Consider the following 25,152-nt stretch of genomic DNA (forward strand, 5'->3'; position numbering starts at 1 on the left):
TAATGAAGTGAATTCAGTGATTCACCACTGAGTAGATGTATAGATATCTGGATGCATCATGCAAGAAACAGTGTGTATACAGACTGCCTTCAGAACCTTATTGTTGGTGATTCAGTTCTGACAAAAATTTTTCAATATTTGTCATAGCTGTTATCAAGAAAACTGTAGGAAGTAGGCTATGACATTCATGATCGGTTATGTCCCAAAGAAAGACAAGATATAGTTGTTCAATATATATTTAGTTTGGTTTGAAGTCTAATACCATGTTGCAGCTATGTTCTATCTGCAAGCTTCCTAAAAGACATACTGGCTTTTGGGGTTCCATTTTCTACTTCTTTTTCTATCACTGTACCACTATTTAAAAGTATATTTTTGTCTGGCACAAAGCCTTGCATGAAGTAGGTGCTTAATAAGTCCTTATCTTTTTGATTATCAGGGTATAGACTCTACTGTATTTGAATTCACCAAAAACAACTACAGGAGAAAATCAGAACTGCTCAATTTTTAGTTTGTTTCCATTTTCTCTGCCAAGGAGAATGATATTTGAATTCCAAAGGACCCAACAAAAATGACTACTAGGGAAGTGATACTCAAGGAAAATGAGAAATAGATAGCAGCAGTCTGTCCTTGATGAGTTCAAGACCACAGGCCAGGATGAATTGCATTCCTAAGGTACTGAAAGAAGTGGTAGATATGTTTTTTGAACCATTTTCAGAGACTTAGGACAGCTCTTGGAGAACTTATCATAGTACTGAAGAAATAAAATCAAATGTCTAATTTTCAAAAAGAGTAAGAGAAAAGAAATGTGCAAACTGTAAGGCAGTGAATTTGACTTTGATTTCTAGAAGAAAAAATCTAAACTATACTATTAAAGAGATGAGATTCAATGTGACATAATAGAAATAATGCTGATTCTGAAATCAGAGATTCTGGATTTGAATTCTAAACTCTATCACTTACTGTAAACTTTGGGGAAGTCACTTAACATTTCTAGACTTCAATTTCCTTAATTAAAAAACTAAAATATTGGAATGGACGGCTTCAAAAGTCTTTTCCAGCTTTATGCATGTGTTCTATGGTTTCTTTGTTCGGTTTGTGAAAAATAGAGAAAGATGCATTGATCACAAACAACATGGCTTTATCATACTAGGCTAAGATAATTTTCTTTTTTTATGATAAGGTGACTGACAATTCAAAGAAATGTTACAGATATAATTCACCTAGGTTTTAGCAAAAATGTTTCACAAATTTTCTTATGTAATTCTTATAAAAAAAGAAAGATGTGAATTTGATAAGAATATATTCATATTGATTTGGAACTTGTTAAATGGATTGAACCAATGAGGAGTCATCAATGGGACTATATAAGGTTGAAAGGAAGAGTTCCTCAATGATCTGTATTTGGCCTTGAGCTATTTTACATTTTTATCAACCAGTTACAGAAGGGCTTAGATGTTTGCTTATTACATTTGGAGACTACACAAAACTGGAAAGTAGAGTTAACTCAATGCATGACAAAGTCAGGATGTAAACAGATCTTGTTAGGTTTGAACATGGCCAAATCTAAGAAGAAAAAAATGAAAAGATTTATACTTAGAGAAACTAAATTCATTTCATGAGTACAAATAAAGGATACATTTCTACATAACAGTTTGTTTGAAAAAACCTGGGTTTTTTAGTGGATTGTGAGTTCAACATGCATTGCTGCTGCGTTTGTCCTTTATTCTTGAAGAGGACCATGACATCAGGGAGATGATGACATGACTTGCAGTTGACTTTTATTTGAGTAAGAGAGGGCTGTGCAAGGTCACCAATCTCAAGTTCCCCTCCAGAGCCATCTGGGTCCAGTGGCCAGATAGTCATCAGGACAACTGGAGATGGCCCAGTGTGCAGTGAGACCCTGGTCCTTTTAGGCTAAAGTCTTTTAAGGCTCTCACTTTCAGTGAGATAACACCCATTCAGTGAATAGGCCTCATAAGTAGTTACTCAAGGAATGGCCCCTTTAATCAAAAAAATCAAATCAAACTGGGAGGAAAAGGTCCTCAGGGTTCCTGACCAAAAGAGCTTTATGTTACCCAAGAAGCTAAAACAATTTTGAGCTACTCTCAGAGGGACATGGATAGCATCTGGGACTACTGAGGTGCTAACTGTTATACTCTAACCTATTTGGTTGTGTTTAAATCTAGATTTTCTTTTAAGAAGGATATTGATAAGCTAGAGACAATCCAAAGGAGGGCTCCTAGTATAGTGAAGAGTTTTAAGAGTAAATCACATGAAGTTTCCTTGAAGAAAATGGGGATATTTGGGCTGAAAAAGAGACTATTCAGGAGAAGCAAGGTAACTGTCATATGGAAGAGGGATTAGACATTCTTTTTTGTCTCAAGGGGTAGAATTAGGAAGAAAGAGAGAGTGCTTCAAAGGATCCAATTTAGACTTGGTAAAGAACAGCTTTATATATAAATAGATGGTTCAGAAAGTAGAATGGGTATCTCAGAAGGTCACAAGATCATAGATTTAGGGTAAGAAGAACCATCTGGATAAGTAGTGTCAAACTTGAATAGAATGGGAACCACTCACCCATATGTAAGGATTCTCATGAACCACAGTGTCTTCATTTTAAAATGCAATATTTATTTATATTTTATTGGGGCAGTTACGTATTACAGCGCATACAGTGCTTGGCCTGGAGTCAGGAAGACTCATCTTTGTGATTTCAAATCTGGCTTCAGACACATGTACTAGCTGTGTGACCATGGGCAAGTCACCTGACCCAGTTTTTTTGTCTCAGTTTCCTTATCTGTAAAATGAGCTGGAGAAGGAAATGGCGAACTGCTCCAGTATTTTTGCAAGAGAACCCCAAATGAGATCATGAAGAGGCAGATATGATTGAAATGACTGAACAACAAAAATGTTTTGTTATATTTTTACTTATTTTGTTAAATATTTTCCCAGTTACATTTTCATCTGGTTCAGGCCTCTGTTGTGGACTGTATGAGGGCCATATGCCTTGTGTTTGACACCTCTGTTCTGCACCAATCCTTGCAGGAAACTGAAGCCCAGGGACATTAAATAACTTGCTGTTGGTCATAGAGTTAATAAATATCAAAGGTGAAGTTTGAATTTAAGTCCTATGACTCTGGATCCAGTGCTTTTTCCATTGTACCAACAGAATGTGCTTTCCAGTGCTTCCCAATAGAAGAAGTACATTAGCCAGGAAACAAAATTGGGTCTCCTGTGTAGGAAATGAGAATTCTACCATTAATGCCAAGGAAGATGAGGACAATGAGAAAGAGAGGATAGGCGGCTTGACCAAGGTCAAATAACTACTAACTGTCTCAGGCTGGGTTTGAACCCAGGTTTCCTTGACTCTATTACACCGCCACTCAGTATAAAGACTGCCTTGCCCAGCGTAGAGCATTGTGGCTGTTCACAGGAACACTCCCACTGCTTATCAGCAGGGGAAGTAAGTGATTGAGTGACCATTTATTTGGTATCTTAAGGACTGTGGTGGTGGGGGTCATTCTTCATTTATTAGTTAGATTGGATGACAGGTGATGTCATTCCAACACTGAAATTCTGTGATTTTGAGATTATGTGAAAATATTTCGTTTCTAAATTGCTAAAGGAAATACCTGATGACAGGGAGTCTGGTGCTTTCAGACTTCTTTAAGCTTCCTGTTCTGATATGTAGAATCATGAGTGCTTCAAAATCAGAAAAAGTACGGTGACACAGTGAAAAGAGTACCAGTTTAAGATTATACTCTTAGATTGGCTACTTATTACTGATGTGACCTTGCTGTTTTATTCAGTCATTTCAGTCGTGTCTGATGCTTCATGACTCCATTTGGGGTTTTCTTGGCAAAGATCCTGGAGTGGTTTGCCATTTCCTTCTCCAACTCATTTTACAGAGAGGCAGCTAATGCAAACAGGCTCAAGTGACTTGCTCAGGGTCACACAGCTAGTGAGTGTCTGAAGTCAGATTTGAACTCATGAAGAGGAGTTTTCCTGACTCCAGGCCTGGCATTCTATCCACTGTGCCATCTAACCATGGGCAGCATTTAAATCCTTGAGTCTTGCCTTTTTTTTTAATGAAAGCATTCAACTGTGTAGTTTTGAAGGTTCCCTCATTTCTAAATCTATGATATTAAATATGGGGGCTACTGTGGGAGTGCGTCCAAAGGGGGATAGTCATTGACATTTAGATCTAGGAATGGTTGCCTCATTAGAGCTTTGTTCTTGAAGTCACTTTCTCTTCAGGTGAAGCTATTTATCTGAGGTCTGGTGGTTAAATAATGTCTTCCAGTACTTTCATTATATGTCTGAAAAGATCTCCAGTTATAACTAGAAATTTTGGCACCTCAGGAAATTTAGTGGAGAAGAGGGGAAACCTTGAGGCATTGCAAGAATATTGGAAGATTTCACCTAGGATGTAGCTGAAAGTTAAGAATAAGCATAACACCTGGTAGCTTACTATTTTTACTGAACATTCCCACCAAAAAGGTGCTGAACTCATTTGTTTCTAGCTGCAGTCTCTAAATACAGCTCTCTGGAGCAAAGCTTTAGTCACACCTCTCTCCCCCAGCTAAATTTTGACAATGAAACATGAAAGAGAATTTACAAATATAAATAATGTCACTATTATGGGCAAAAAGAAGCTGTATTTTTCTCATTAGGTATATCTGGATATGTGTCTTAATTTTGTTTTCTAGGGTGTGTGTGTATGTGTTCATGCTTCATTGCTGAAGAAGACCATGCCATCAGAGAAACGATGACATGACTTGCACTTGACTGTTGTTTTTTTTTTTTGTGAGGGAGGGCTGTGTAGATCATCAGCTTCACTTCTCCTCCAGAGTCATCTGAATCCAGTGACCAGATATTCATCAAGATGACTGGAGATGACCTAGGATGAGGCAATTGGGGTTAAGTGACTTGCCCAAGGTCACACAGCTAGTGAGTGTCAAGTGTCTGAGGTGAGATTTGAACTCAGGTCCTCCTGACTCCTGCATTGGTGCTCTATCCACTGTACCACCTAATTGCTCTAGGGTACCTTTAGGAAGACATAACTATTTAAAAATATCTTTCAGCTTTTCTCATAATTTCTATTTCTAATCTTTAATTCTAGCCAGTTTTATATACTAGTAAAATTTCTTTGATTCCCTAAGACATTCTAGCCATGGAAATGTAACTTACCCCAAGGATGGACAAGAATCCAAGAAATTGTTGAGCAAATCCACGTTTTACCAGGATCTGTTCCCTTGCCATGTATGAAAATAAGTTAGCATAGATTATGTCATATTGCCAGACAGACTGATAGTTTGTGTAGAATCTAGCTTGACTGACAGACATGTTGGAAAGCTGCCCAAGTGAAGCTGTATCATTGTAGGTTGCATTATAGAACTCTAATTTACGTATTTATTTTAATTAGTGTTTGATCTATATATTCAATGTATATATACATATATGCATATATTACATATATATTTCTTGTAAATAAAGAACTCTTCAGTAATGCTTTGTAGAAGTCAGTTTGTTTGTCTTAATATGAACTAACCAGGATTACATGAATGTGCTTACTTGTATTTGTGTTTTTAGCATGTAGTATAGCATAAATACAAAATAAATGCTTATGAATTGATTCCTTCGTCCCACAATGGGCAAGATGTCACTTTTTTGTCATCTTATTTGGCTAGCTTTTTGGCATTATGAAGTTGAAACCTTATCCAACTGATTTTCATCCTAAGTTTTTGACCTTCATACAAGAAGGTAGCAATACTGGGAAATCACTTGTAGTATATGTTCTTTGAGTTAGTTTTCCTGCATGGTGATAGACTCTTTACCCAATCCTATTAGTGATCAAAAACATCTATTCTTGGAGAGAATGGGGAGGAAAAAAAGAAAAAAAAATATATTTTTAGATGACTGTTTGAGGTTATAGATACATGTATAGCCATGATCTTAGATGCCTGACAAGCTGATAAAACCCATGGTTTTAGCATTCATTAAGTGCTTACTACTTTCCAGGAACTAAGCACTATGGAGCTCACATTCTAAGGTGGGAGACGATATGCATACAACTAGATGAGAGATATGTAACATTCAGTATAAATATATATATATAACCACATATATATACGTGCACACATATACACATGAATAACACAAATAATGCATTAATATGTGTATGCATAATAACAAAATATATAACATGTAACTACACATACATATATATTCATATCTATATACACATATGCATCTATGTAATCATTCATATATACATATATACATACACACATCCTAAATACAGGGTAAGCGAGGTAATCTCAGAGGGAAAGCTCTAGCACTAAGGGGAACTGGGAAAGATTTGGTGCAAAAGATGAGGTTTATTTGAGACTTGAAAGATTCCAGGAAAGTCAGGAGGTGGAAGTGAAAAGGGAAAGCATTCCAGGCATGGGGGACAGCCTATGAAAATGTATGAGTTGGGAGACAGAATATCTTCTACAAGGTTAGTGTTACTGAAATGCAGAGTATAAGGTGCTTTAAAAGCCAAATGGAGGATTTCTTATTTTACCCTTCAGGTAATATGAAGCCAACAGAGTTTATTGAGTAGGGTGAGTTTCTGTGTGGAGAGGAACAGAGTGACATGGTCAGACTTGCTCTTTAGGGAGATCATTTTGGCAATTGCATCAAAAATAGACCTGAGTGGGGAGAGACATGTGGCATGAAGATAAATCAGAAAGCTATCGCAATAATCCGGGTGGTGAGGGACTGCACTACATTGGTGGTCAGAGGAGAAGAGGGAGGTATAATGAGAGGTTTGATGAGGCAGAATCAACAAGACTTAGCAATAGATTGGTTATGGGGAGTGGGAGAGTGCTGAGGATGCTACCTAGCTTGTCAGCTTAGGTGAATGGGAGGATTATGGTGCCCTCAATAATAATAGCGAAGGTTTAGAGAGAAAGATAATTAGTTCAGTCTTGGACTTCATCATTAACAAAATTGTACTCAAGTCAATAGGGTTCATTGTATCATGGCTAAGTACAAGCCGTTTTGTGGGAAATTTCACGCTCAGTGACTTTAGAGGGATGGACTGTAGGTGATTTGGACAAAGCAAATAATAGTAACATTGATACAAAAACCTTTAGATAGCACTTTAAGGTTTGCAAAGTACTTCATGAATATTACCTCCTTTTATCTTGACCACAGTCCTGAAAGATGGATGCTATTATTATCTCCGTTTTAGAAATGAGGAAACTGAGGCAAACAGGCTTGCCCAAAGTCACACAGTAACTAAGGCTATATTTAAATTCATGTCTTTCTGAATCCAAGCCCAAGCTCTATGCATTGCACCATTTAGCTATCTAATAGTAAATAGCTTCATAACTCTGCTTTTCACAGAATGCTACAGATACCCTTGGTAGAAGACATTTGTCATAGACAATTTTTTTTAACCTTCAAAGTAGTAAGTTGTCCAAGTTACGAATTCTTGCTCATTTGGCTTGATGAAAAGCAAACTTCCTTGAGACACTTGTCAGGCAGACTTTTGATCTGTAAGATTTGATTTGGTACTATTTTCTTTCCATTTAATTAGTATTCTACTGTTCCCTTTCATCTTTACAATAATTCAATACTTCAAAATTTAATTTTAGTTTTTATTGATTCTCTCTCAGTTTATGGTCTAAGCAGGGGGGTCTCAAAAAGTGATGATCACAGCTGTTCCTAAAAAGTTGTTGGTGTTATTTGTCCCTAAAAATCATCACTGTGGTCCAACCTTTCGGTCATGAGCTTTTCCTCATTTGTCACACTTGTTCCTTTTACAACAAACATCACTAGGCTAAGAATGGAAATAGTGCCAATTTTGTAGGACCTGCAGGAGCTTATGCTCTTCTGTTAAAAGATATGTGACCTTTGAGAAAAAAACAATACACGGAAACATAAAATTAATTATAATAGCTAGTTTTTGTACATTGCTTTAAGGTTTACAAAGTACAATATATATGTACGATATATTATATGTATGTATGCATGTAGAATATTCTTTGATTGCATATGATATATGTATATATGCATATATGTGCACATGTGTATATATTTAAATATATGTGTATTCTCATCTGATCTTCACAACAACCCTGTGAAGTAGGTGCTATTATTATAACCATTTTAAAGAAGAGGAAGTAGACACTTAAATTAAATGACTTGACCAAATTTGAATGGCTCCTAAAGAATCTGAGGCAGGATTCAAACTCAGGTCTTCCTGTCTCCAAAATAGTACTTTATCCAGTATGCCACTTAGCTGCCAAGGTTTTGTGGGTGGCCTCCTTCCATGGAAAAGCCCAGAAAAAATTTTAACTGTTGGAATACCAGGAGCTGGTGCAATCAAAAGACCAAAGTATCAGATATTAGGTTGCCAAAGTTTTGTTTCTCATTCCCAGTCTTGGTACATTCATACCTTATTACAACCAATGATAAATCGTTTCCCCAAACATTGACCATAACAGGAACACATTCTCAGAAATGCTGAATCTGCATTCCAATGGTTATTTTATTCTTCAAGGATCAAAATCTGTGATTTATTTGGTTAGCAAAGAAAAAAGTATTTAAGAAAAGAGATATGCATCCTAGTCCTGAGTTTGTCAATAACTAACTGTATGAACCTAGGCAATTTTATTCAATTCAGTTCCATCCGAAAAATATATAGAAGTCTACTACGTGTAATGAATTGGTTTTTAAAAACATTTTACTGATACTATTTAAAAAATAATTCAGTCATTTCCACCAACAGAACACTGTCCTATAAAAAAAAAGTATAGTCAATCAAAATCAACAAGTTGGTAATGTCTATGTGAATTCATGACTAGAAGATAAGCTTCACCCTTTCTCCAGTAAAGTAGTGATCAGCCCCTGCACCGATCAGAGTTCAGCAGGCTTTCAAGGTTGTTTTCCTTTCTATAACTGTGGTTATTATATAAACTCTACTTCTGGTTCTACTTACTTTCTCTGTATCATCAATTTATAAATTCTTCACAACTTTCTCTGAATTCTTCACATTTGTCATTTTTTAAACTGTAGAATAAAATTCATTCATATACCATAATTTGTTTAACCATTCCCCATTTAATAAGCAGCCAACAACACTGGGTCAAAGGGCAAATACAGTTTTGTAACTTTTTCAGCATAATTTTAAATTGTTTTCTGGACTGGTTGGACAAATTTATAGCTCAACCAATAGTGCATCAGTATGTTCTTTCTGGAATCCTTTCAACATTTGTTGTTTTTGTCCTTTAGTTATATTGGCCTACTTGAAGGGTATGATGTAGAACCTCAGAGTTATTTTAATCCCAATGCATTATGCTAGGCACTAGATATACAGAAATGAAATAAGAAGGCATGCTATCCACACTTTGGGGTCTGTAAAATGAGGGGAGTGGATTGCTTGATGCTTAAGGTGCCCTCCACTTAGAAAATTCTATGACTGCATAAGTTTGCAGTTTGCAAACATTAAAGTATTACGCGTGTTAATTTATTACTCCATAACTTTGTATTGCTATTATTATTGTCATTGCTGTTACATTTTTGAAATGATCAAGGGTGTGCTGGAGAAGGGGCTGCCTATGAAATCTTTGGTGTAAGCATTTACAGCTTGGAAATCAGCAAATATCAGGGCTTGATTTACTGTCTTGTGTATTCTTCAGGCTTAAGAAAGTGATGGAGAAAATGTTAATGATGCACGTTAAATTTAGGAGGTATGAACTACGTACATTTTCCCCCTAGTTGTTACATACTTACCAGCACACTCTGGGGCATTGTATGATGGACAAACAGCTGGTCTTAGAATTAGGAAAATCTGGATTCAAATCCTGTTTCTGACTTTGGCTGTGATCAATTGGACAAGTCTCTTAAGCTCTTATTGACTAAGAATGATCTTCACTGCTAAGAGGAGTCTTTTTTTACTGGACATTCCCTACAGCAATGAAATCACCGGCCCATTCCAAAAATTGTTTTATTATTACTTTAGGATTCAAAAGCTGATTTGAAGTAGGGGTCCACATAATGTTCTTAAGGTTAGCACAATAGTCATTTAACCCTCTCTAGTATTACTATTCATGTTTATTCATCTTTTCTCATTCTAGAGGACATATTCATAATTTCTCTCAAATCCACCTCCTTTCTCTATGTTCCTTTATCCAGGGCTTATCTATCTATCTATCTATCTATCTATCTATCTATCTATCTATCTATCATCTATCATCAATCTATCCACATATGTGTATATGTGTATGTATATAGGTATATATATATGTATATATATATTTATACACACACACATCTTTAATTATCATCAGTCTTGTGAATAGGAGTACTTATTATGGTGTGATTACAGAGGCATCAAGAAGACGTATCCCTGAATATCACCACCACTGACTCACTTATTTCTGAAATTCAACTAGTAGTCCTTTGTTCCTTTGAATTAAGATTTTACCCCTTTATAAAATATAACTGTCCCTGAGAAGAGCAGCTCTTTAATCCTGATTAGTCATTTAAACCTTTGTATGAATCCTTTCATAGACTCATAGAGATGATCAGGGATCAACTAAACTAACCACTTCACAGAAGAGAAAAATGAGGCTCAGAGAGGTAGAAGGACTAGTCTAATGTCAGACCTAGTAAATGTTAAAACTGGAATTCAAATCAAGGTCTTCTACCTTCAAATTCAGCACCTTTTCTTATACAGTGGGTAGCCTCCCTGAACAGGAGGTTTTAATGGAATGAGATATGGTGACATAATGCTGCACTCCTGAGGGGAATGGAAGTAAAAAGGGGTGCTACTAAGGGGAAGAAAAGGACATGAAGAGTAAAAACTAAGGGTGTTGAGATAAATATTGTCTACTTCATTTTGTCCAGTACTGCTCGTGCCTTTAACTATCTCTTTGTTGTTATTGAGTCATTTCCAGTCATGTTCTACTATTCTTGACTCCATTTGGGGTTTTCTTAGTGAAGATAGTAGAGTAGTTTGCCATTTCCTTTTCCAGCTCATGTTACATACGAGGAAACTGAGGAAAACAGGGTTAAGTGACTGCCCAGGGTCACACAGCTAAGTGTCTGAGGCTGGACTTGAACTCACAAAGATGAGTCTTCCTGACTTCAGTCTCAGTACTCTATCTACTGCACCACCTAGCTGCCCTTTTAGCTTCCTATTATTGCCAAATAATAGTCTTTTTTCTAGATTTTTCTAAGGCCATGTCAACTGTTTAGATTTAATTGAGCAAATCACTCAATGAAAAACATCAATGAAACTTGAGCTTTACATTCCCAAATGATCAAAGGTATTATGTAAGCAGGTAGATTATGTTCTAACCCTCAACTGGATTATAAAGTGCGTTTGTTTCTGTTTTTACTCTCCATTGCTGGGATTAGTTTGTTTGCTTTCCAATGTATGATTTATGTATTTTATTTAATTTCTTGTATTTTTGTATTCCTGTGCATATTATTAAGCTTTTTCACACTGTATATATATGTATACATCAACATTGTCTGTTTTAAATTGTAAGCTTATAGAGCAGAAGCATTGTGTCTACTTAAAGTTCTTAGTATTGTAACCAGTAGAGGATAATGCACAGGTGGGTACCTAATGAATGTTTTCCAAAAATGAGCTAAAAGGAAGCTCTATTCCATTTGATTTGAGTGCTTTTCAAAAGCAGAAGCATTTTAGAGACCTCAGAATAATGATTGATAACATTTTGGTTTTAAAAACAGTGAAAGGAATCTTTGAAATGCCATTGTTTTTCTACTACAAATGGAATTGTGAGTTTTGTTAAAGGAATGAAGAGGAAGCTGGAGCTATTAAAAGATGCTTAATAGGTCACATTTGAAAAGAGTAGAACTCATGTATGTGAATGAGTTTCGAGTTACATTTGCAAAACTGAGACTTTTTATTTTTTTAAATATAGCAGATTTAATGTTCCAATAGGGCAACCATTATTTTTCCTTGTCAAAATGCTAATAAAGCATTCCAATTTCCCTTTCTGTGACCATTAGATGTATTCAATTCTTCACTTCAAGCTAAAAGCTAAACATCACATAACTATCTGAGTACTATAAAAAGGCTAATCTAGCATAAATGTAAGGGAAAGGGAAAGTTGAACAGTTCTCTTATAATTTGAGGCACTATAAGAGACCCACACGATTCCAGGGCCAAAAACTTGACGTTGAAGGTAAAGCTATCCAACTTGTTTGTCTACACCGGACAAATCAATCAACCAACTCGCCCGTCTCTTTGCTTTGCTTTGATTGGCAGATATGGTCTTGTATGAATGTAGAATTTTTCACTGGGAAAAAACCACTAGAATAGGAATTTAGCTATAATTGTACAAAGAAAACTCTTTATGCAATCCTATATTCCTTATGGATTTACTAAAGATACTGCTACATATAAACCCATGAGACTTAATTTACTAGATTCACTAAAATTTTCTGACTGGATGTGATTTTGAGACTTTAAAAAAATCACCCTGCAAATATACTGAGGGAAGGTTAAGTTTAAACCAAAAAGGAGATGTGTGTATTTTAAGTCCAGATCTCGAATGAGAAGGGGAAGGAAGTACATCTAGAATAATCCTTTACATAAGAAAATGTAAACTTGCATATGAGAAGTCTGCAATCTCAGTTATAAAATTAGCCTATGGCAATACATATATAAATTCTTTCAAATGAGTATATATTTGGCTGCTTCCTTCAGTTTTTAGTTACATTTATTTTCCAAAGGAGTTAATGTAATATTGAGTCAAATGGGAAAAAAATTAACGATTGAAATATTAGAAAACAATTTCTATCATCACAATGGACTGGTAGTTCATAAACCTTTATCATTAAAACCTAGAGAAAAATATTCTTACTTGTGAAGATTAAATCTATGAATGATAAAATGATTTTATTGCTTTTATTATGATTACATAAGTTTTAAAATAGATAAAGCATCCTCTTTTCCAAATATCATATTGTGATTTTTTTCTTTTATTGCTTTTGTACCTGCATTTATTACTATATAATTTTAAAAGATTGATCTGATTTCTAAAAATATTTAGAAGAATACAGTGAAACTTGTAAGATTACACAGAATTTCCATAGTTTTTGTGAACTATAACTATTACATAGTAAAACATATTTCTTAGAAGGCTGAATCTTGGAATAATTCCTAACACTTTTTTTTAACTTAACAGCAAAGAGGAATCAGAAACATTAGAGGAGAATAACTGTAATAATTCAAGAACTACAGGTACTGTTTCTCTTTCATTTCTAACAATTTTTAAAATTTCTTATAGTTATAACCTACGGCAGGGGGAAAAAGTCTTACACAGCTATAATTATACTCACTTTTCAGATACCTCTTTCCCAATAATTATTTGTTCTCATGAGGATAAGGAAGATGTGGAAGCCAGTGGTCAAAATGTAAAAGATGCAAACAGGGAACATGATGAACACAGCGAAACAGAATCAGAGCTGATGGTAAGTATGCTGGTTGCCACAGTGTTGGAGGATATGAAACCATTTATGCTTCAAAGATGGCAAAATGTCTCCTTTTCATCGACTAATGTAATTTAAAAAAGGGAAATGGTCTGTGTTGTCATTGTATCTCTAGCTTGATCAAAAAGACTCTGATTTCAGAAGGTTGTTTTCACTCTTTGTAGTCTTAAACTAATAATTTTTATTTCTTATCTCTTTACCAGTGGCTATAAATAAAAGTTTTTAGGAATTATAGGAGAGGTAACCCAATATCGATGCCTATTGCTAATCTTCATGACAAGTATAAACTCTTCCCTTTTAAAAATGAAAGGACTGGATGAAATACTCTCTAGGCTCTCTTTCAGCTCTGGCAATCTAGAATTCTTTCAGTTTCGTGGTATTCCTTTATTTACTTCTTTCCTCATGAGACTGCAATGGTTTACAATGCTGTAAAGTACTGAATTGCCCAGCAGGAACAAGAGAGGCATTTCCTATAATTTTTAAATAAGAAAAAAATTCTATAGTATTCAATTTAGTATTAAATTTGTTATCATAAATTTCACACCCGGTGAACATCCAATCCATTTAGATTTTTTTTTGATGGTTTAACTTACGTTTTTCATCACAAAGGGAGAAATAGCAGTAAATGAGTCACATAATGCAATTTATCCTTACCAGTGTCTAGTTTGAGCTTAGAGCATTGGAATACGTGGATTCATAATAATCTAAGATTAAATGACTTTTGCCTCTTCAAGTGTCAGTGCTGAAGCAGGAAAGAAATAGAGCTCATCTCTTCCCCCTTTCCCCCCACCAAAGTACCACCTTTTCTAGAGTGATATGGAGGATGCATCACAAAAGTATGTAATTTACTTTGCTCCAACTTTAAGTAACTACAAAGTTGTCACCCATTGTGAGAATTCTCACCAGCTGAAAGTTAACATTGCCACTTTTTTCAAACCACAGAATATAATGAAAGGACCCTGAAAAATCACATACTTCACCAATGCACCTCATTACAATGAGCAGGCTCAAATATAAAAGTTTGTTTAGAAGTCACTGAGATTGTACGTCCAATAAATGAACAGGGAACGGTAATTTAGATGCTAATTTGCACCATGCCGATGTTAATGCATAAAACAATGAAGCTCTATAATAGATGGAAATACAACCAAATCTGTGAAACCCACAGGCATTGGCTTGCAAGACAGCTGTGCAGTTGACAAGTAACATGAGCCTTATGTGAGAAGAAGGGGAAATCGTAAGATTTGCATATAATTATTGAGATCATGCAAATGTCAGTTATGAGGAGAAAAAAAAACACAGGCATCTCACTGTTAAATCCTGACAGTTGGCATCACTGAGGAGCTCAAATACATTTGAGTACCAGTTGGCAGAGGGTCATTAAAACAGAATTTGCAGAGACATTAACTCCCTCACTTTTCTTTGAGTGACGTTTTTCTATTAATAGTTTGCAGAGGCTTTGCAGAAAACATATTAATAAGAGAAACTGTAATGGGGGCACCTACAGCAAGTATAAATGTAGCAAGGGGCACCCAGGAAGCTACTATGTAATTGATTAGCATGGAGCTATCAATGTATATATCCTAAGTGAGGAGAGAAAGTAATGACAAGTAAAAGCCGTTGAATAATAGAATGTGATATTTGGAGGCTGGGAAGGAGAATGATTAGTTTTTGGCCTTTTCCTTAGTAATCTCATTCCCAAATCATACTTAGCAGGATTCCCAAAAAAACATCCTGCTTCGAAGCCTATTAGAAACCCATAAGTGAAATGAGGAAACGGGACTATGCATGGGACTTACTAGCTGGACAGATGAAATCGACTTAATTCATTTTGCGTATTTTAAAAAGCTCTTTTGGTCATTGTTTTCTATTTTTTCCGCCCAAAGCTAAATCAGGACTCAGAAAGAACTAGAAGTCCTTCTACAAGAGATGAAAGTTCATTTGCAACAGAGAGAGGTAATTTTCCAGATACAGCTGAAGAATCTGAGAATCAGCGAACCCTTGGTGAGAAAAGCGGGACCTTGCTCAGGAGGCCTTTGTCTCCCAGTTCATCAGCAGAAAATCCCTTAAGGGGAGAATTATACAGCAACCCAAAGCATACCTTGAGAAATGAAGCTAGTCACCAACTGGCAGAGGAACTCACTTCAGGTCTAGCAAGCAGCAGCAAACCATCACCAAGATACACTGATAGTGGTGAGATCTCTCCAATACTTGGAAGTCTTATAAAGCAACAGGATGAATGCCCTCATTGTTCAGATGAGTCAGAGAGGAAGGGAATAAAATGCGTGGATATTTCAAAAAGTCAAACAGATGATACCGTAGGAAATGAGATGGTGGATAGATCATTTACCAGCCAGGGGGATGCTCATAACCACAAAAAGAACTATGAAATGACACTGGAAACAGTTTCTTCAGAGGATGATAAATTAGTGCCATTAGGCAACCGTGGCATGGAAATACTAGATGATAATGCCAATCCAGCAGGAGAGGGTCACAAACTGCAAACATCTTGTCCAACTGCCTATCTGCCCATGGCAGGCAATGCTGATCAAGGCAAAGAAGCTCAACGATCCCAGAAAATTGAAGTCAAAGATTGGGAATGTCCAACAAGAGAGTCTCTTGCCTATGTACCTGCCCATATGAATGTTTCCAAAGAATGCCCAGTTACAGAAAACAGAACTTCTAGAAAAGGGTGTAGGAATGATAAAGAAAAGGAGGAGCAAAGAATAAAGTTCAGCATTAGTGAAAGGCAAAAAGAAAATGTAGTGTCAATCTCGACTGACAACCAAGGGAGAAGAGGGCATGCTGAAATAGGTCAAGCTACTAAAAAATCCTTATGTGACCCTCAAAGCAAAGTAAATCAAATCTCTGCTAGCTCCTGTGATTTGGCACCTGAAGCTGATAGATCGCATTCTCTCAGAACTTTAGCTAGCCCCAAAGATGTGTTTACAACCCAAAGAAGCGGTCTAGTGGATTCAGAAAGCATTGCTTCAGAAAGAATTCATGGCCAAGTTTGCTCAACAGAAAATGGAAATGTCTTGCAAACCAATCTGCATCTTCCCCAGGTTCAAAAAGAGAAATCAGATAGGAATATTCCTGACAATCAGAATAAGATAGCATGTGGAAATCAAAGTTGGAATGTTCTGGAAAGTCAGGTAGTTTTAAGAGAGAGTAAGACAAACAGAACAGAACAGATCAAGGAGCAAGCAGATGGTGAAGACATGTGGGAAATAAGAGATAATACAAGAAACCTGAATGTTACTCCTACAGAAGAATTGTTTACCTGCCAAGAAACAGTGAGATGTGAACTGTCTTCTGTAGCTGATCATGGTATTACCGAGAAAGAAGCAGGTACAGCTTATATAATTAAGACAACATCAGAAAGTACTCTAGAAAGCATGTCTGCTAGAGAAAAAGCAATAATTGCTAAGCTACCTCAAGAGACTTCTCTAAGTGACAGGCCCACTGAGGGAAAGGAAACAGCGTTTGATCCACATGAAGGGAGAAATGATGATTCACATTATACCCTTTGTCATCGGGATTCAGTGGATGTAATCTATGACACTGACTTTGAAAAGAAATCACATTTGGGTATTTATAATGTACACATAGATGAAACACGAAAAGAAGAAACTATGTCTCAGTACAGTTCTGGGGAAATACTTGACAGGGCAGAGCATGGCATTAGAAATACTGCAACTGTAGGAGAATCTCTGCAGGTCACTCCTGAGAATGGAAAAGCAAGCTCAGAACTGGATGTCTACTCCACACAGTTACCTACTGTTCCAAAAATTGTGAAGAAAAATATATGTCCTGCAGAGGCCCAAGGACTCCCTCAGAAGAATACTGATTTGGTGGCTCTTGCACATCAAAGTTTCTGTTCGGAAAGAAGCCCATGTCCTCAAAGTAGCACTCCTGTTTCCACTTGCCCCAATAAAACTCAATCCAGTGAGGAAACATGCAGTACAGAGTATCCGATGGCTGCCATGCCATTCAAGTCCATTTCTCCTACATCAGGGCGCAAATGTGATCCCCACAGTGAAGTCCAGTGTACAGAGACAAATCAACATCCTGGGTCTGTACCTCAAGAAAATAATAAAAGGTCAGTCATATTGACTTCCGGTGATGGGAGAGAAAGGTCTATAGCTGAAAGTTTCCAACAAGCAGAAAATAACATGGAGAAGTCTTTAGGGCCCATGATTTTAATCAGTGAACCTGTCGAGGAGGTGGAAGAGACAAGTTGTGAAACTGCTGAGTTCAGAAGCTATGGACAAGAAATAGCCTCGCCAGGTAACAGGTCTGATTCCTCCAGCCTCCCTGCCCCGAACAATCAAACTCTGGCCAGTGAGTCCCTGCTTTCAAAAGACATCAACTCTAAAATATGCTATCTCCTTTTGTTCATTCTGTTTCTCCTAACAACCTACTATTATGACTTGATGATTGGCTTGGCAGTCTACCTTTTTTCATTGTACTGGCTATCTTGGGAAGGAGAGAGACCCCAAGAACCTGTCAAAAAGAAGTAATCTTGTAGATTTTATTATTCACTTAAAATCTAAGATATTATGCCCCAAACATTTTGATTGTTAAAAGGGAATATTCATTGTTCAAAGAACCAGTGCAGTTTTTCTCTTGAAGGATCGTTTAAAAAGGAATGCGTATGAAGTTCACTCCTTCATATAAGTAATTATTCTATATAGGACCATTATGTTTGGATCATTAAATACCTATATGAATATGAGATCTGAAGCACGTCAAGTTAAAATTAGGTACAGCTGTTGCTCCTTAGCAGGCTATGAAGATGCAATGCTTCATGTCTCTTCACTACTTAAAGTGCCATTTTCTTGCATTCATTTTTTTTTTACAATAAAGCTTCAATCTCTTCCACCACCACCCCACAAGGTTTTACAAAATAGTTTAAGAAATATTTAAAATGTAGTCAATGGCATGAGGACCTTTATGAAAGTCCCTCAGTACTGGCCATACAATTTTTGTATTTCCCACTTGTGTTAGTATTATTTCCCAGAACAATTTGAGAGAGGAAAATAGTTCTTTTCATTTCCATTTCATTGTTTAAGGACATTATCTGCATATTGGGAAACAGAGCTCAAGCACCATAAATTCAACAAGTCTGTATGTGTCAGATTTTGGCAAGATAAAAGTAGGTACTTCCATACTAAAAAGCTAATAAAGATTGGAACAATTGGTAGCTTATCACTCAATTGCACAAAACTTTTTTTGGGTGAGTGTTTTTCATATTGTTTTTAACATTGTAAAGTAGACTGTGTAGCACAATGAACAATTTCATTGACAAGTATCATTTGAGATAGAAACTTTGAATTCATTTTTTCATAAGCATTGCTTCGGAAAGCATTTATACCTATGAAGTGTAAAGCATTAAATAATAATTAAAATGAACTTATGGTACTTGGTACATTTACAAGGGATTTCTAATTTCTTAAACAAAAGAGGTGAAATTAATATTTTAATTCATTTTCATTTTAAAACATCAGAAGTCTCCAAAAGGAAATGGACATCTTTCCATGCATAAAAACACAACACTTAGGCACTAGTCACAATAATAACTTCCAATTGATTAGTTTATAAAGGTGATAAAATTGATTTTAAAGTTGGTAATAAGCAGTTTCAAGAATGTATTTCAGCAGGAAATAAACTTCTGGTATAGAGGTAACTGGCAGCATCTATTATTACCTATGGTTAATTTTATGGAATAGTGGAATTGATCATTTTATCAAGTGGAAGTAACATTAAAATTTTGATGGCATTATTTTACTTTGGACACCCCTTGGAGCCCCTCCCAAGTGGTGAACTTTGGTATGTTTGAGTCTGTTTAGTCACTTCCAGAGACCATGAGAGAGACTCCCTACAAGCCACTCCATCCGTAGGATTTTTTGATGTCTATCTCAAAGAAGTGGATAGAATACTTAATTTATCCTCAGAAATAACAATATTTCATTTCATGAAAATGACAAACCAAAAGATCACAAGTTATACATAAAGTCACATGCATCTAAGAAATATTTCTTAAACTTCATTTTCTATATCATAATGAAGACTCTGGATGCATTGTGTAAAGAGAAAGTTATAATAAAATGTTTTTAGCTGATCCTAATGCAATAGGAGAATGTATCTTTCTCTCTTCATATTATATAATTTCAGAAACCTTACTTGTTCCAGACTATATGATTCCATCCATCCCTTAAATGCTATTCAGACTAAATGACTGACATTGGCTTTTTAGACTAACATATATAAACATCCTGAGGTAGAACTTGGGGCACATATTTGATTGTTTGAGCTAGCATATTTTCATTTAAATACAAGTGGAATACTGTAGGCAACATCTAGAATACTATCTCTAAAACCACTGGGTTGATAATTTTGTTGACAGGTCTATACAAAGTTTGGAGAAACAAGGTAGTTAATGTTAGCATTTCTTCAAGTCGTAATGGTATGATTTTTACATTCTACCTTTAAGGGTTTTAGTCAATATGTCATATTTTATTATTGCAAAACAAAACACTATATTATTTTATTGAACTAGGTGCCTGAACTACAATTATGCATTTAAAAGAACAAAGTGACCCATTTTACTGCCTGTATTTGATTTTTGATAACATTTTACTTTCAAAATTATCTCAGTACTTATTTGTAGTATGATATCAGTAACTTCCTTAGGATGGAAAAATATCCAGTTGCATATTTATCTGAGTACAGTGCAAAAATGGAACCTGGATTAGGCACCAACTTTTCCACCACTACTTGGAGCAGTTTTCACATGCAGAATGAAATAAAGTGATAAGCACTCAGGGTAATCTTGATAGGTAGGTTGAAAGATAGATTTAGGCAAGTCTGTTTTGGTCATATCCCTATACTGAATAGGAAAAATGGCATGCAGTGAATACTAGCAATCTCCACTTACCCAAGATCTATCTTTGAGTTAACATGGCAGGTATAATCTTTACAAGTATCATTGCCATCAACATCCATCCCTAAGCATTTGTTGAGTGCTCAAAGGGTGTGTGGCACTGTAGTAAGCAAAGTGAGGTGAATCACATGTCTACTGCCTGAACTGTGTAAGAAATGTGAACTGTTAAACCTTCATATTCCATCTTGCCTAGTATGCTGGCTACACGTCAGAAAGACAACTCTAAAAATTAACTAGCAGCATGAGCTATGCTACTAGTAGAAGTAATTGGTTTAGAAATTCAAATTTGTATAAGTCATCCCAAGCCTTTTCAATAGGCTCCTTATTGTAAAAGAAAGCAAGCCTGCTAGCGTTGTTCCCATGTATCAGAATTTCAATAGAACAGAGAATGGACAGCCTCATCTCCTCCTTGTTTAGAAGCACTTTTAAGAAATCTCAGGAAAGCACAAGAAGGCATCCCTTTTTATTCTGAGAGAGTACCATGACCTCAATCACACAGTTTCTTCTCTCTCAAGGAGACAGATGGATTGCTCTTCAAATTCTTTTTTAAGAAATCAAGACCCAACGTTGGCGAATCCATCCTTGTAATCATGTTGCATACTTTTACCTCCTTCCCAGTTATCAGGCTGACTGGCTGTTTCATAATCCTCACTCTTAACGAAATCAAAAATGACTGGAACCAAGAGTCAAGTATTACCTCAAGGACCAACCCTCTCATCTGTTTCACACAATGCTTTACTACTTCACTGAAGGCTTTAATACAGATCAACATGGTCAATTAAATCTAATGTAACATGAGTTTTCCTGACTATAGGAGTCTCTGTCCTATAAAATTATTTGTGAAATCACCCATTCTGGACTCTGATTTTGTGCACTGAAGGCATTCTGCCTCTCATATTTAAAGACTGAGCATAAGACCATGGTGCTTGTTTCATGGTTCTTAGAGGACATAAGCGGATGTGATTAGTGTACTCCACCTTCAAGGCATGGACATCTGCTAAACGCTAATATGAATGTATTTAAAGAAAGGATTTTTTATTGTTGTTTTTTATGTCATCTTGTTCTGTTACTATGAGACCATATTCTAATTTTTCCCTATGATTCCAAAGGAAGGAGACACTGACCTACTACTACTATAACCTCTCCAGCCTGAGAAGAGCAAGAAGTCAATTTAGGTGGAGTGGTAGAGTGGATAGAGGGCCAAATTTGGAATCAGGAAGACTGTATTCAAGTCATGCCTCTGAAGCAAACTAGCTGTGTGACTATTGGAGAAGCAATGCAATGTTTCAGGTTTCCAGGAAGCTCTCTAAGACTAAAAGTTACTGAGGTGGTTACAGATATCCAGCATTGACATAATGAGTACCCACACCAGGAGATCCCTAACTGAAGAAATCACAGGCAATTGTCCAAACGTATTATTAATTCATACCGGGAGGACAGTTTCTCCTCATCGATTTAATATTGATTTGATTGTCTACTATATTTCCTCACAACTATCCTGAAACTCTGTTCTAGTAGTCTGTGATTTTATTTTGGGGAAAATAAATGCTTTTAAGTGTCACAAGATAGACAGTTATTGAAAATGTTAAAAATTTTAAAAGGCCCATCATCCTAAGTTCAGCATTTTGCCTGAAACCTTCATCTCATTTTTCAAAGTAGAAAACCCCCCAGAATATATGGCATTTCAACAATGAAAAATTTCCAAGCTCTTTTCAACATGTTCAATTCATGATAGTCATACCAATGTAAGAAACCAGAGGCATGGATAATCCAAAAGAGTAGACAATTTTAAAAAAATTATTTATATTTGACTGATATCCATGACCTTATTGGTTTTGGCAGAAGATTTAGATTTCTAATGGTGTTGAATCAGGCTACTGTTTAAATGAACTTGCTCTTTTGCCCAGCTGCATTTATCCAACCTGCACTCTCCTTACTCCCTAAGTCATACCCTGTACCAAAAAGAGCCCAACAGATTCTCTTATTCCTAGAACAACTTCTGCTTAATTCTTTCTTAGTTCTCTTTTTTTATGCATGCTGTCCCCTTTATTTGAACCTTTCTAAATTTTAGTCAGTTTCCAATGTCAATTCCAATACCTCTGTCACAAAACCTTCCCTAAGACTGCTCTAACCCACACTTATTTCTCCTTTCCACGAAACCTTATTGTACATACTGTTTGAAATACTTATTTGGAAACAATCATGTACTTCTTTGTATGATTATTGTTTGTATATTTTATTTTTCACAGTAGATTGGAAATTCCGAAAGAGCTTTCAAAGAAGACACACTGTTGGGTACATATATAGCAGGTATTCAACAAAATATTTATTAAAACTAATTAGCAGGAATATAATTGGTAATGTGGATAATAGTATAAGAAGCACAATAAATAAAGCATTTTAAAAGTTTGACAATCCTTGACAGGCAATGATCAGAGAATACTTCTCCAAGAAGAGAAATTTTGTATATGTGAGGGAAGAAGGCTTTGGGAACTTGAATTAAAAAAAATCATATAAAATTGACCAAAAATCATTGAGTTATTTTAGGAAAATATTTAGAAGGTAGGAAGAGAGAGATAGGTATAAGAACTAGGTCTGTAATTTAATTTGAAAAGGAACTTCCCAGGTGAAGAAACTTCCTCTATTGATATGGATCCATTTCTTCACTGCAATTTCAATCTCAGTTTTGCTGCTTGAAGCCCTAAGGAGTTAAGTGACTTACCCAAGATCACATAGCCAGTATGTGTCAGTAGCAGGAATTGAATGATATTTTCATGGCTTTCAGGATATACCTCTACGCACTATGCTCCCTTCCCCAGTCAATTCTTAAGAGGAAGGTGACCAAAGTAAAAGTGAAAAGATGATTGAGACATATAAGTAAAACTATCATGGGCTACTGGGTGTAGAAAAAAGGGAAATGATTCGTTCCTTCTGTTCCTCTTAAATATTAATTAGCTTTTCTTTCTCTTCAACATTCCCAAAGTAGCCACATCCCCTTCATATGCTATAACACACAGATTGCAAATTAGAAGAACAGTTCCATAAGTTAGTAGCTAATATGGAAGTTGATGGTACAAGGCAAAGTTTTTTAGATGAAGTAGCTCATTAGCTTTAAAAGCATCAACCTTCACAAGGTTTAAAGTGCAAGAAATTCAATCCTAGCAACTGCTGTTATGACCTTTGAGACCAGCTGATCTAGTCAATTTTACACCTGTGCTGTACATCAACGTTTAAGGCAAGCAAATAGAGTCACAAACACGGGAAGTGAACTGGATTTCTTTTACACCGATTATCACACTCATCTTCCACTTTGACCAGAAATCATTAAATACAACATCCTAAATGATATAATTAATGTCAATTAAGTAATTTAAAAAGACAGCTGGTAATACAAATATGAAATGCATTCAATGCTGTGTTTTTTATGTTAAAGGTATTTTTGCTTTAATAGCGTTATTCTAACAGGTTTTGAATTTTATCTTCTCTGTAACTATTTGATCTATGGTGTTTCAAAAGTATTAAATATCCATCTACTAATAAAATTAGTCTTTATTCCCACCTGATTCTATAAAAAGTGAAATGATTTCTTTTGTACCTATCTCTGATGGAACTTGCAAGGAGAAATGGTTCAACAGTAAGAAATTCAATGTGCTTCAAAAAAGCACTAGTCTCTTATGGTTGTAATACATGTCTTCTTCACCATGATACTCATTAATATGGCATATTGGTTAATTTGGTTCCGGGTGGAAATAAATTTAAAATGTCCTTAAGACACACTTTATAAAGTAGATAATTAAGCAACAGAAAGAGACAGATGCTGGGGGAAAGAAGAGGGATGGATTTGTTTCTTTATGATGCTATACAACCCCTTTCCTTTTTCAGTCAGTCAACCAATCAACTAACTCTTAAGTACTTACTACATGCCAATTACTTTACTGAAGAAAGGTCCAAATATTGCCCCTTCCCTCAAGGAACTCACATACTAAGGAGGGAGAGAACATGTAAATAACTGTTTACATACAAGAGATACACAAAGTAAATTAAGGAAAACTCTAGGTAAAACACTTTTTCTTCACTGATATTTATTTTCCTGAGATGCTTCCCCTGTTTGTTTGTTTTTTTCACAAGTCAAGATGTTGTTTAGGGATTGATATTCAAACTGGTGATTCCTACTGTGTTTCCTGACTACTCCTGCCATTAGCCTCCTTTCCTACATGTCTTTCACTGTCAGATGCAGGAACCAAGGATTCTGGTTCTTCCTTAATCTTGAAGAAAAAAACACCATCAGGTTAAGGGCAGGAGATCTGGATTCTATCCCCTGCTTAGTGGCTCCCTCATTGGCTTTATTGGCAGAATCACTTCACCCAAACTCATCATTCTCCATTTTCTCTATATTTAAAATGGGAAGTGAGGAATCTGGTAGGGTTAGTGCTACACAGGTTGTGGTTTTGGTGTCTGCTTCAGTTAGCTGGATAGCTTTGAAAAGACCAGAAGTTGTTTTTCAGGACCCTTCATGCGGACTGGTGGAGGTGAGAGTTGAACTAGATCATTTCTAAGGTCCAAATAGTGTGGTGGAAGAAACCTTAGATTTACAATCGGAGAACCTGGATCTGAGACCTGGTTCTGCTATGCAATACTTTGATAATCCTGGAAAAGGTACTTAATTTCTCTTGACTTCAGTTTCT

The 25,152-nt window shown here is 35.9% G+C and overlaps 1 protein-coding gene across 1 annotated transcript in view; it reads left to right on the forward strand.

Moving 5' to 3' along the window:
* Nucleotides 1–24,019, forward strand: part of PPP1R3A (protein phosphatase 1 regulatory subunit 3A) — a 71,495-nt gene extending 47,476 nt beyond the window's left edge. Inside the window, exons 2-4 of the mRNA XM_072652993.1 lie at nt 13,218–13,273; nt 13,379–13,503; nt 15,408–24,019. Coding sequence (XP_072509094.1) covers nt 13,218–13,273; nt 13,379–13,503; nt 15,408–18,044 — 2,818 coding nt within the window. The 3' untranslated portion in view covers nt 18,045–24,019. The remainder of the gene's footprint in view (nt 1–13,217; nt 13,274–13,378; nt 13,504–15,407) is intronic.
* The last annotated feature ends 1,133 nt before the right edge of the window (nt 24,020–25,152 follow it).

Source organism: Notamacropus eugenii, chromosome 3, assembly GCF_028372415.1.
Source record: "Notamacropus eugenii isolate mMacEug1 chromosome 3, mMacEug1.pri_v2, whole genome shotgun sequence".
Taxonomy (NCBI): domain Eukaryota; kingdom Metazoa; phylum Chordata; class Mammalia; order Diprotodontia; family Macropodidae; genus Notamacropus; species Notamacropus eugenii.